This window comes from Grammomys surdaster, unplaced genomic scaffold, assembly GCF_004785775.1.
Source record: "Grammomys surdaster isolate TR1022 unplaced genomic scaffold, NIH_TR_1.0 229, whole genome shotgun sequence".
NCBI classification, from domain to species: Eukaryota; Metazoa; Chordata; class Mammalia; order Rodentia; family Muridae; genus Grammomys; species Grammomys surdaster.
Genome location: NW_021604674.1, coordinates 3364946 through 3378837, shown reverse-complemented (window position 1 = coordinate 3378837; position 13892 = coordinate 3364946). Strand labels below are relative to the sequence as shown.

General features: G+C 43.5%; 1 protein-coding gene across 2 annotated transcripts in view; it reads left to right on the top strand.

The window, feature by feature from the left end:
• Positions 1–5995: 5995 nt before the first annotated feature.
• The window catches only part of Myof (myoferlin), a 146438-nt gene continuing 138541 nt past the window's right edge, over positions 5996–13892 (top strand). The window contains exon 1 of one of the 2 annotated variants that reach the window (XM_028773469.1): positions 5996–6203. In XM_028773469.1, the coding sequence (XP_028629302.1) occupies positions 6116–6203 (88 nt within the window). In that variant the 5' untranslated portion in view covers positions 5996–6115. The remainder of the gene's footprint in view (positions 6204–13892) is intronic. The other variant, XM_028773470.1, reaches the window with a different exon arrangement.

Below are 13892 nucleotides of genomic sequence, written 5' to 3'. Positions count from 1 at the left end.
ATATTTAATGGCTGTCTCCTGACAGAAAGGCTGAGACTCAGAGCTGTCCAGTCCATGAAATTGAAATTGGATGTTTTAACTGTCTAGGGAACTCCAAGAAAGCTGTTGGTGCTGGAGAAGTAGCTGAGAGGTCTACATCCTGATTATCAGGCAGCAGGAAGGGAGGGAGATACTGGGCCTACCATGAGCATCTGAAACCTCAAAGCCCATCCCTAGAGATATACTTCCTCTAACAAGGCCACACCTACTCCAATAAAGCCACACCTCCGAATAGCACCACTCCGTATGAGCCAATAGGGGTCATTTTCATTCAAAATACCACACCAGGGGAACAAAAGTACCATATTAAATTTCTGTGATTTCACAACAAATCACTGCAAACTGAGTGACTCAAAACAACAGAAACCCATTCTCTTATAGTACTGGAGGCTGGAGGTCTAGAACCAAGGTCAAAGTTATTTATTCTGCCAGCTCAGCTCCCCTTTCTTTCCCGCTTTCCCTGGGTTTAGTGATTTCTGACAACCCTTCCATTCTTTGACTTGGAAACGTGTCATTACAACTAGTCCTCTTTGCATATAGCATTCTTGCACATGGTCCATGTGCAGATGTCCTTCTTATGAAGACACTAATCATATTGAACTTAGGGACCATTTAATCCAGTAGAACCTCATCTTGTCATGGTTTCAACTGGAAAGACCCTGTTTACAAATAAGGTGACATTCATAGGTTCCAAGTTGACATAAATTTGGGGAACATTCTTCACCCAGCATGCACATCGTAGTGACATCAAGGGTAGAGTGCATGCATTCTGGGGTGTGTGGCTGAAGACAAAGCACATTGTGAGATGTTCCAAGTTAAGCTTGCACCTCAGCTTACCAAGGAGGCTCCCACCAAGTCAGAGGTAACAGGAAGAGAGATGGCAGACTTGACAGTGAGGATGCCACATCTGATGGGGGTGAAAGAATAAATTTATGGATTTCCTTTTGTAACCTCTGTGGTCTCCAAAGCATGGGTCCATATTTATATTTTGCCAGTGAATTATCCCTATCTGTGACAGTTTGAGTGCAGGCTTGACTGAACAGGGCATTAGTGAGGCACAGTGTAGGATATGTATGTGAGGTGAGGGTTCTAGAGACAGTCAGATCACGAAGCTTCTGATTTAATCAATGGTTGAATCCTTTAAATGAATTTGTAATGTGACAACACTACTGAGAGGTGGTGAAATGTAGGAAGTGGCCTGGTTGGAGGAAGTACATCTTGTATTTCATCCTGGTTCCTATTTCTATCCCCTTTCTCTCTGTTTTCTTAATTGCACACTCCCACCATCCATTCTGCCCAGTGTATCCTTCTCGCAGCTCAGTTACATGTCAGTTAGATTACAGCAATGAGAAAAGTAATGAACACACTAATACCCAGCACAGAGGCATATACCCAGGAGCATGTGCACGCACATGCACGCACAAACGCACACGCAAACACACACACACAAACACACATACATATTTCATTGCGTATGTAGCACATGTGCACACACACTTCACAAGCCATTATGTCAGACTGGACTTAACTGACCAGAAAGTTCTCTGAGCATGTGCCCCACCTCCAACACAGATCCCTGCAGCTGCCTCTCCCTCCCAGAGCTCCCCTTTCAAACTCTCCACCAGGAAACACAGCCCGAGCTCCATCTGCAGTCTGACTGACTGTGAATCCTCCTCGCCTTCCTTCAGGATTCTCAGTGTCAAATGAAAGAATCCAGGAAATTAATGCTCGGAGCTTGGGAATTGATCCTTCTCATGGCTCATTCAACAATTCTACAGGTCCAAATTGGATGCATCTTATCAAATATGCCTGATGTACCTCAAGCCATATTTAAGATAATATTTCTCTTGTAGAAATTTAAGAAAATTTAAAACAACGATGCCGAGACATTGGATTGATTATGAGTCACATAAGGGGCTGCGACTCCTTGTGGTTATTATATGTACACGGGACCTCCCTACAATCTGAACGCCTAACCATAAATTCTTAGAAAATTAACATTTTATTAATATGAAAAGTTGATAACCAGTGAGGCAGGCATTTTTTTTGCCTTATTCGTGTGTCATTTTTAAATTGGCTTTATTTTTAGAATGATTTTAAAACCACAGCAAATCATATATACCCTGCTTTCCAACACTCCCTCCACCCACACCCCAGTTTGTATTAGTTAGAACTAATGAATTCATCCACACATCATTAGCACCTAAAGTCCAGAGTTCCCATTAGGACTTGCTCTTGATGTATGTCCTGTGGGCTGACACGTCTGTCAGCCCATAGTACTGGCCATGATAATGCTATAGAGAATACTGCAGTTCCACTGTCCTCAGAGTCCTCTGTGCTCTGCCTGTTCATTGTTCCCCTTGTCTCCACTAACTCCTGGAAATGGCTGGTCTTCTCATTGTCCCACTGTTTTGTCTCTTGCAGAGGGTTACACCCTTGGAATCATGAAGTGTGTAGCCTTTTCAGATTGACTTCTTTCACTTAGTAATATTTAGGTTTCCTTCATTTCTTTCCATGACTTGATAGCTTATGTATTTTTAGCCCCACACAGTCTGAATGTGTCACAGTTCATTCATCAATTCATTCAGGACTTTTATTAGGGAGTGTCCTTTGGGAAGAAAGATTTCTCACAGCCAGTGAGAAATCCTTTTACCCCAGTGATCAAGGCCATGTTGTGTTTCTTTCAATGACCAAAATATCAATTATAATGACATACCCAGTGTCTTAGTTAGGATGTATATGGCTGTAATAAAACACCATGACCAAAATGCAACTTGGGGAGAAGAGAGTGTATTTCTCCTACACTTCCAGGTAACAGTCCATCACCGGGGGACGAGCTGGAGACGTCATTCTCACGAACACCTGCTCTGGAAATGGGAAGCTCTTCCTAGAGACCTGATCTTTCTTTGGGTTCCGTGTTCAGTTCCTGGCTACCACAAGGGAAGCATCTGGCCAACACTGAATAGAGCGTTTGCTTGCCATCCATCTTTCCTGTTCTGGGATGCTATTTCCTGGTAATGCTGTTGTGGCTCTGTGTGAGTTCTCTGGCTGCTACTATAGCCTAGATGCTTATTATGATAATCCCTCCTATCTGGCTCCTGAGATTTATGCACCACGTCCTGTGATTGGTTTTCCTGGGAGTTTTATCATCCTTACAGGTATTAGCCCAGTTCTGTACCAGAATGTGCTGGCTGATTTTTGTCAACTTCACACAAAGGAAATAGGGCATTTTCTTGATTGATGATTGTTGGGGAAGGACCCAGGTCACTGTGGATGATACAGTCTCCAGGCTGGTGGTCCTGAAAGACATAAAAAGCAAGCTGAACAAGCAAGTAAGTAGCACTCCATCCATGACCTCTCATCAGTTCCTGCCTTCAAGTGTCTGCCCAGACTTCCCAGTATGATGAGTAAGATGAAGTAAACCCTTTCCTCCACAGGTTTTTGGTCATGGTGCTTTGTCACATCAATAGAAACTTTAAGACACAGAATCTTTAGCTATGGCCTACAGAAAAGTGAAGTTCTGGAGATGAGAATACATCTCTATCAGTGTGTTCTTGATGTCACTGGAAATGATGTGTTCTCTGGGATGTTATAGGTAGGATATGGTTCTTCTGGTCTTTGATGGTACATCTAATCTATCACGCCCATTAGGGGGAAATATTTTCACTCTGCCTTCTACTGCTTGCCAGAGAATTCAGGGTTTTTCCTCCTAACTTGAAATGGGCAATTGTTGTTATAATGCAAGTAGAAGACATCTTGTAGTGCATAAGTTTCCCCCGTCCAAGGGTCATTTAACATGTGAAACTCAGTGCAGTGTCCCTGGAAACTGTCCATACTTATAACCTCATATCCAGGTGTGTGTTCTGGAGCAGTTCTTGAAGCAGTACCTTGAAATCCAGTCTCCTGTGCATGACACAGCCGTTCTACTCAGGAACTCTCAGTAACGGCAGATGAATGCATCCGGTCTGCACAAGAATGAAGCTTCATCAGCCAGCCAGGATGGAGGAGGGGCTCAGGAAACCCTACTCATCCTTGATGGACCAACTGATACTGATAGATTCAACGAGAGGAGGAGTCATTGCCTTTAGTGTGTACCTGCTGGGGACTGAACCAGGCTTTAACGGGTAGTCATAACTGTGTGGTCCCACACGGCTCTGGGTAAGCTAGATGGGTCTTGTCTTAGTTAGGGTTTTATTGCTGTGAGCAGACACCATGACCAAGGCAGTTCTTGTAAAGGACAACATTTAATTGGGCTGGTTTACAGGTTCAGAAATTCAGTCCATTATCATCAAGGCAGGAGCATGGCAGCATCCAGGCAGGCATGGTGCACGAGGAGCTGAGAGTTCTATATCTTCATCTGAAGGCTGCTAGCAGAATACTGACTTCCAGGCAGCTAGGATGAGGGTCTTATAGCCCACACCCACAGTGACACACCCACTCCAACAGAGCCACACCTTCTAATAGTGCCACTCCCTGGGCCGAGCATATACCATCACAGGTCACAAACTAAAATTTATGAATCTAGGGAAGGACAGAGGAAGAACTGATCAGAGTTTGAAAGGATAAGAAAGGGTTGAGGACAGCAGAATCCGAATGCATTATTGACATTGACTTGTCAAGAACTAACTTAATAAAGGAAAATCAGGGTGATTTTCATGGTGGACAAAAAAGTCTGTCACATGGGGGTTGTGAAGTGTGACATCCTCTGTCTTGAGGTGGAGGGCTGTTAAGTGGTCACATTTATGATCTATTCATTTTTAGAGAAAAAACATGTTTCACAGTAAAAGGAGGAAAACCAGTCAAATTAACCAAAAATAATGCTTTCTGAATTCCACTCAGACTCTCTGTGCACACTGAATACAGTTCTCTATATAACTCCTTACTTTGTATAAGGATTTGAGAAACTTACTGAGACAGAGTTTAGTCTGACTTTCCTGATACACTTGAACTCTCTGCTTCCAGCTGGTTGTACGTCAAAAGCAAAAACAAGATTCTATGTTTCCACAGCCCGATTAGACCATTCTGAAACACAATAATCTGAATTACCAGCTTGCATTAAAGACTATGAAAATCACAAAATTATAGCAAGATGCATGTGATTTTCTGCATGCTTCCTACCAGGTCCCATAGGATTTGCTTCTCACAACACATTTTATAGATATTTTTACAAAGAAGGACACATAAGGAGAGAGTGGCTAAGAAATTTGCTCAGGTGATGTATGTAGTTCAAAGTGGTAAAGGATTCCTCACGCGCTCTAACCATCAGGCTGCATGGCCTTACTTCATTGTCTTTAAGCAGACAATGCATATTCAAGAATAGTGAATTGAAGATTCACTCCATTTCCATTGAAGATTGTTAACTCTCCGTGGCCCAGAGAAACCAGGATCCTTCTTTCAAAGGGTTCCTGTGGCAAATCCGTTGGGAAAGCAAAGAACCAAGGATAGTGAATCTAACCCATTTCTTCCAGTACCTGGACATTAACTATTCCTGTACTGTACAGTAGGGGACGCCTCTTGGCAACCTTTAAGAAGTCTTTGGTGTTGCTGAGGGGGCGTGTCCAACAGCACGAGAAGAAAAGGCAAAAGTAAAATTAAGAACCCGACCAAATAATTTTAAAACTCCACGAGACTCGGTAAAACAGTGTAAGAGGCGGTAGAAAAAGAACGAATTAGGTTTCACGAGTTACTGCTAAAAGGCAACAACGTCTCTGGTTTTCCTGAACTGCCTGCAGTTCATCCCAAATCCACCGCGGTTTCATTGGCTGCACAAAACTACTTTTCGTCGTGGTGTCCTTTTTCAGGTCTACATTTTTCTGAATTCATAAGCCGCGCCTGCGGGTCTGCGTGGACTCTGGGAGTGTGGATATCAGTTTACACTTGGGCTTCAGCAAATAATCCTCCAGAGGCCCACCCCCACCCCTTGCACCACCCCCCACCCCGGCTGGAGAAGCCCTCCCCCTGCCCGAAGAAGCCCTCCCCCAGCTGGGAGACATCCTCCTCCTCCCAGGGCGGAGGGCCCAGCGCCAGCCCTGCGTCTTCCCTGCCGCTTGGCTCCAACTTGCTTTCTCCAAGAGCCATGCTTCGAGTGATTGTGGAATCTGCCATTAACATCCCTAAAACGAAATTTGGGAAACCGGATCCTATCGTTTCTGTCATTTTTAAGGGTAAGACGACGTTTTCTTCTCTTTCTGAAGCCCCTTTCCGGAAGGTTAGACGTTTGAATCTCGTTCAAGTCAGCTCTTGGCATCTGGTGAAGCCCAGCCTCTTTCTGTTCCTCTGGAGATCCCAGGTTTACCTGGGCAGGTCACTGTCGATCATTACTGAGGAAATTTAACTTTCCCTAGGGCTTGGAGACTCACTGACTGGCATGACATTTCTGTAACCTCTCGGAGAATCTCTATTTGCTACTCTTCATTTCAGGTATAAAGATCTTTTGTCAGTTTAAAGTTAGTATCCATAGATGTGAGTGCGTTTTAAAACTTTCTCTCCCTGCGCGAAATGAGTAACAGAGGACGAGGACCAATTCATTAATTGCTGAAGGCAATTATCATTACACTATTAACTAGTTCGATGCTGCTTTTAAGGTCATTTGGGCTTTGGGTAGGGTATGAAGGTACACTCTCTAGTGTTCTGAATCTCCAGGAGTTGGGGTGTTTGGATATGTTGGGTAACTTTGGGGTTGTCCACCCCGAAGGAGCTCTGAAGCACGTCTGCAGCTTTGGGAGTCTGGCTCTACAGGACTGGATAACCTTGGGCAAATGACATCATCATTCCTCTATGTCTGTGTTCCTCTGCAAAACAAGGGGGAAGGTTTAGACTGGCTGGTCTTTAAAAGGCCCCTTGGAATTCCCAGCAGATATCTACAACACTAGCTGTGATTGCGGTGGAAGGGAGCAGCGGAGGGGAACAGGTAGCTGTTAACATAGGATGCCCCCCTCCACCCTAGTGGGGCAGGTAGCAGCGGCTTAGGTTGGAGGGCTAGGATAAACGTGGACATGGGGGCTTCATCTCTTTTTCCTTTGGCAGCGGTTGCGCCAAGATTGCTGGCTCACTTGGTGGGGGCACCCTGCGGAGCTGGAACTTTTGACAGGCAGGCATTTCCTTACCACACCTTGGCACATTTCCTGCCAACCCCAGGAATTTGATTACTTTCTCTCTCAAGTACTGTGTAGTTCACCCCTTTCTCAACTCTTGTGTCCATTTCTGAAAATCTGTACTTCTGTTCTCAAATCTTTTCTTCTGAGTGTGAGCAAGAAAAGGAAAGACAGGAAACTCAAATCTGCTAAAGGGCTGGATGTTCAGTTAGAAAGAGAAAAAGGGAGCGAGTGGGTAGAGAGAGAAAGAGGGAGGGAAGAAAGAAGGGAAGAAAGGAGGGGGGAAGGAGGGAGGGAGGGAATGAGGGAGGGAGGGAGGGAGGGAGGAAAGGAGAAAAGTAGGAAAGGAGAAAAGGAAGATGAAAAGCAGAGACCTAGAAAACAAAATTCAAATTCTTACTGATCAGTGTGGCTTACAGTTTTGACTCTAGATTATGAGGAGTCATATTAAATTTATTTGCATGTGGTAATTTTAAAAAATCTAACTTAAAGCAGTTTCACACTACTGACATAACATGAAGAATTTTCACCTCTCATCATTGGCATGTAAAAAGGTGCTGGGACTGAGAAGTCACACTTAGGGAAAATTGTACAGATTATGAAATAATCTGGAATTAACAGTGTTAGAAATCTAATTTATTATCCAGGAAGAATATGCAATAATTGAAAATTTTAAGTGACTAACAATATGTTAATGAATGAAAACACTCCACTGAAAGGGAGAAACTTCAGGTAAATTGGCAAAAGTGGTCTGGCTAAATAATCACAGTTCTGGTTCCCTTTGGTTGTACAGATTGAGTAGTAAAGTCATTCATTCATTTATTCATTCATTCATTCATTGGGCACAAGAAAGATCATTGAAATCAGCATGGGGACATTCGAACTCTAGGCAAGCTTTTCTTTTTGGTGGGGTCTCCTTTGTTTTCGGGCCCTGGGGATCAAACCTAGGGCACACTCTACCTTGAGCATACTCTACCACTGAGCCATCTCTGTCCTGCACATCTGGACACTAGCCAGCATCGCCTAAATAACAGATAACCTTGGATATCCCAGCTCTAACCATTCAGGTCTCAGCTTCCTTAGCCGTGGCAAGTAGCAGGATACTGGCTTTCTAGCTTTAAGATGCTTCAACTTTCTAGTACCAGATTTTGATCATTTGTGAGGTCTGAAAGCCTGGGTCTTATCAGGCATGGTACAGGCAGTCATGAACATGATTTCTTTTCCTGTCTTCCTTTTATTTTTCCCAGCAGTCTGAAAACCCTGAAGACAGAAAATCCTTCCAGTGCCCAATTTTGAGCACTATGTAAAATTAAGTCTAATTAAGTCCTGATAGAACTAAGGATCTTATATCGTGGTATCAACGTTCATATGTCAGCCCACCTCCTGTAATGACAGGAAGGATGATCAATTGAAGGGGAACATGGGTGTGATGGTGCTCTCATGGATACTGTGAGGCTCTGTCTGTCCATCAGCTTTCCATCTCTGTGACAAGGATGGAGATAGTCACCCAGAACATAGAACATTGCTTTTGGTTCAGGGCTTTGGAGGTTTAGTTCATAAGTGAGCAGATCTATTGCTTTTCAGCCTTGAGGGAAGGAAGGGTGATGGGCACTTCCTGGTAGGAGCATGTGGCAGAGCAATCTTGTTCGCATCATGGCCAGAAAAAGAGGGAAAGAAAGAGGCACACCCCAATGATCTAACTCCTCCTACAAGTCGCCAGCTCTTAAAGGCTCCACTGCCTATTCACTATGGGCTGGAGACCATGCCTTTCACTGCTAGGACTTTGAGGGCCACATCTCTGACTCCCAGCAGAGGTCCTGTTAGCCAGAAACTACACTGCATCTGGGAGCAAACATACTAGTCACCAACTGGCTTGGAGCTGACCTCAGGCCTTTGTCTAGCCTTCGGCTGTCTGTGGAGTTGTTGCTCCCGGCCTCATATGAACCAGAAAGGCTGGTTGTGCTGCTTTCGCTGAGATGCTAGTGTGCAGGGGTGGATTGTGAAGGCAGCAGAGCTGATGCCTTTTTCTCTTTCTTGGGTTCCACGAACCAGTTCTAAATCTTAAGCCAGCCTGCCTGAGAGCTACATGTAGTCCCCTGCCTCAAGCTTCTTGTAGACAGCCAGAGTGTGCAGCTGGGTCCAGCAGGAATTAGACTGTACAGACCTCTGAAACCTCTCAATTCCCAGACATAACCATTTAGAGATTTTAACTGTGGGATGGTGAGAGGCTTGATGCTTAAAAAATGTTTGCTACCAAGTTTGGTAGCCTGAGTTCGGTCCCTGGACGCCACAAGGGGAGAGAGAAGATGCAACTTGTCCCCTAACCATCCCCCAACACACTCACACACATACATACACACATTCACACAGAGAGACACAAACACAAACAACAAGAGAAAAAAATTAAATTAAATTTTTGTTATTATCATATCTTAATTCTTTGAATGACAGCAAAATAAAGTAAACCAAAGCGCACCATAGAAGGGGTTAAACAACCGAAAAGTGACAACTCTTACTCCAGCCCTTCCTGCTATGTTTGCACTCTTCCTCGGAGCCACTGATCTAATCAATTTTATTCGAGGCAGGAGCTCATGTAGCCCAGGGTGACTGTCAAGTCCAGAGCTATGTGAGGATGAATTTGAACCTTTGATCCTCCTCATTCTCCAGTTCTCCGTATTCTGAGTGCTGGGGCTTGCCATCACTCCTGGTGTATTAATCTGAGTGCTGGGGCTTACCATCACCCCTGGTGTATTAATCTGAGTGCTGGGGCTTGCCATCACCCCTGGCGTATTAATCTGAACAGTTAGGTTTAAATCTCTCACAGCCTCTTGCTGTAAGAGACAAGTTGCTCCAGTCTTGTGAGCATGTGCGTTTCTGACGGGCTGGTGCCGTGGTGGCAATTTTTTAGTTTGTTTGTTGGCCTGTTGCCTTTTAAAAGTCATTTTGCTGGCTGGATATTACCATACACTTTCCTTTTTTTCCCTCTGATTCATCCCTTGTTTCTGTGTGAAAGAAGTCTCTTGAAAAAGACTGGAGAGAAACCTTTCTTGTATACTTGTACTCTGGCGTGCTTTTACTGTGTGGCAGTGTTTTATTCATAGGACCATCCTCTCCAGGGAAACATGACAGCCACAACAAGCAGGTTTCCTATCCTGTCCTTGTGATAGGGTCATTTTGCACCCAAACTTCCTGTCTTCTTGCTGCTTGCAGATCCTTTCTTTGTGGGATGCCTGCTGCTACTGTCCAATGTCCACTAGGCAATTATAAGCTTAGCATGTAGTTTTATACATTATTCTTATTTCTCTCCAACACGTTTTATTTACTGTGTAAGCCTAGACATTTTGGGTACATCTTCCAATAGCACATTCAATTTTAAAATCTTTTTTGTTATTTTGTTTTATTTATGAGTTTGGTTGATGTTATATTTGTTGGGGTGGGGATCAGGACAACTTGTGGGAAGCATTTCTCTCCTTCTGTCATGTGAATCGCAGGCTTTGTGGGGAAAGGCCTTTACACTCTGGACTCCACTCACCTGTTTCTTTTCTTTTTTTTTTCATATCTTCTTTCATTTATTGAAAAAAATTTTAGAAAATGGCAGTTAATAAAGGGCACAAACAAATCAACAGGAACATATGAGTGGAAAACAGAGAATATAAAACTAAAAATGCCACTGGCTTCTTTAGTTGGATAAGAGCACAAAATGTAACAGGCAGGTCTATTTTAAACAAATTAAAAAGCTGTTTTGTATTTTTTTAAAATAATTCTCCCCAAGATACATATATACACCCACAAAACTGGTGTGTAAAGAAAAGCTGTCATACTTCAGTTGTATCCTGGATTTAAGGAAGTAGTTGCTGATGAAGAGGCCAACACAAAGTCAGCAAGTTAACAATGCCACTCCCCAAGACAGCCCGGGATGGCCTCAAACTCAGCCCCCCTTCCTCGGCCTTCCGAGTGCTGGGATTCTAGGTGAACACTCCTGTGCCCAGCACGGTTAGCAGTTCTTAAGATCTGAGCATTCACACACTGCATGGCACAAAGCTATATTGTATAAAGCGCTGTTAAGCGCAAATGAAAAAGTATGCTTAGCTTTGACAAAAATGCTTCTTAAGGAAAACAACAAAAAACCATTCAGCAGACCGAGGAGGCTACAGCTAGCCGTCAAAGATACAACCTTGCACATCTGTACTAGGAAGCTCTATTTATCCAGGGTGGACTAAACAGGAGTATCTTTAATAGTTCTTACTTGACCAAGCTTAAGCTTTCTGGCTCTTCCCCTACCCACCAGTAATGTGTATGATCCAACAGAAGGAGAGCTTTTAGAATTGGCTATTTTATTTTTCTTTCTGTGGCGAGACTGTCATGGAGCCTGGATATTTCAGGTTCATGTGCTTCCATGACCAGTGTCCCGCTGTGGTCAAAGAACTTAGCAATGGACTTGGTGAAGTCGGCTTCCCGATGCTGCTTTGTCCTTCCAGTAATGAAGGTCAACTTCAGGGTGTATTTGTCATCAAACATTTATTTATTTGGGGCGACATATGAACAAAAGCACGTCTAGGTATGTACAGGAGTTGATTCTCTCCCTTTCACTCTGGAGTCCAGCAAATGCCTTCACCTTCAGAGCCATCTTGACGGACCTTTTTGACAGAATCACCCAGAGAGTTTTTCACGGCTGATCCATCCCACTTAACAATTTTTACAGGCTTATCATCAATCTTCCACTTTTCCAACAAACCACTACAGCTGCTGCTTGCCCCACAGCTGGGGCCGCCATCAGCCCCACTAGTGCCTCCGCCACGGCCGCATCTCCCCCACTCACCTGTTTCTTAAAAAAACACTATAATTTTTGAAATTACTGCTAGAAACTTTATTTTAAAAAGCTTGCAAACACAGACACACACACAAAAACTTACACTTAAATTAACTAGACAGTAAGTCAGTGCATCTCCATAGGCTGCATGGTTAGACACAACAGCCAGTCAAATAGTTTCATAATGGTAATACAAATGAATAAAAACAACGATGAAGCAAAAAATCAAATAAATCAAAAGTAATTATTATCTGAAATTTGTTACTTGATTTTATTTTGATTTGGCGGTATTGTGTCTCTGTGTGTGTGATTTTTGGCCTTAATTTTCTATTTTTGTTCGTAATTATAATTTATTTTTAACTGGCACAGTAGTGGTTTATATTTATGAGGTGAAGTGCAACCGCACCTTAACCCTAGCCCTAACCCTAACCCTAACCCTAACCCTAACCCTAACCCTAACCCTAACCCTAACCCTAACCCTTTAAGAAGCTGTGAGACTCCATTTAGAATGATGAAAGTTCTCACAGGGCTCATTCATTGTAGACTATGGAGGTGAGCTGCTCATAGAGAACCTTGATCTACCTATGGTATATTGTAGAGTCTAGACAATTCTTCTCAGGTAAAGATGGTCATGGAATGTGGGTACTTCAGTAGAACCATGGTATTGTATTGACAAATACTCTGCAAAGCAAAACTGTTTAATTTACTGAGTCATTCTCCTCACTTCCGGGAGAAAAGGGCTTGGAGACAAACTGCTGAAGGCTGGTGGCCCCACCCTACTGAAGCATGGGGACTGTACATTTCCCAAAGGCACATTCTTTGGCTCTCAGTCATCTACAAAACCACAGTTGCTTTTAGAAATTAATTAGCGTGTCCTGTTTTTCCTTCCCTCCTCCACAACATAGCTTACCCATATGCTCTCAGCCAGGGTATTGGAACTTTCCTGGCTTCTTTTCTGATCACTGGTTTCTCTCTGCCCTTAAGACCTGTCCAAATGGAATGTCTATGCCTTCTCCAACAACTGATACATTGCTGGATTTTCAGTGTTGGCCACTGAAAGAGACGGCAGGAGGTTAGAGACTTCTTGGAGTAATGAAGCCTCTGTTTGTTAATCCTGAAGGGGACCACAGCGATTGGCCCATCTTCCGTTGTTCAGGAAGAATTATACTTAGAATTCTTTCAAGTGCCCTGTGGGTAGATCTAGGTAAAGGCCCTACTGCTCCTACATTCCTGATACTGAACTGAGCACAACCGGTTTGTAGCACAAACCAGATAAATTATCTGTTATAAATATAAATTTATCTGTTATCCAGATAAATTGATATTTTTGCATTCTTCTACCTGAAAAGAACTAAAAGAAGCTACTGCCTTTCATGCTGAAGGTTTAGATGTGAAACATGCACTGTCTATAGCACAGACACTACCAGCACACGGTGACATGACAACCGGCTCCTTACTCACGCAAGTTTCTGCCAAACAGCTGCTCTGTCGAACAGGGCTGTACTTTGAGCACAGTTCTCACTCAGAAAATAGCTGTGGGACATCTGTCACTGTAAGCCTCTATCAGCTGACTTCTAATTGGCCATTGCAGAGCAAAGATGTTGGGCTTTAGAGCCAACCATGCCTAAGGAATTCTAATGGCCATGTCTTGTTTCCTAATTGCTTATGAGCAAATAAAATTTTCACTTTCAGTGTTTTAAATAATACTCAGTGTTGGTTAGTTTCTTTTGACTTGACACAAACTAGAGTCACCTGGGAAGAAGAGGTGTTACCTGGCCTGAAGGCAAGGCTGTGAGGGCATTTCTTGATTAATAATTGATATGGGAGGGCCTGGTCCGCTGTGGGTGGTGCCACCCCGGGCAGATGGTCCTGAGTTGTATTAGAAAGCAAGCCAAGCACGGACCGTGAGCAAATCAGTAATTAGTGTTACTTCAAGGTCTCTGCTTCAG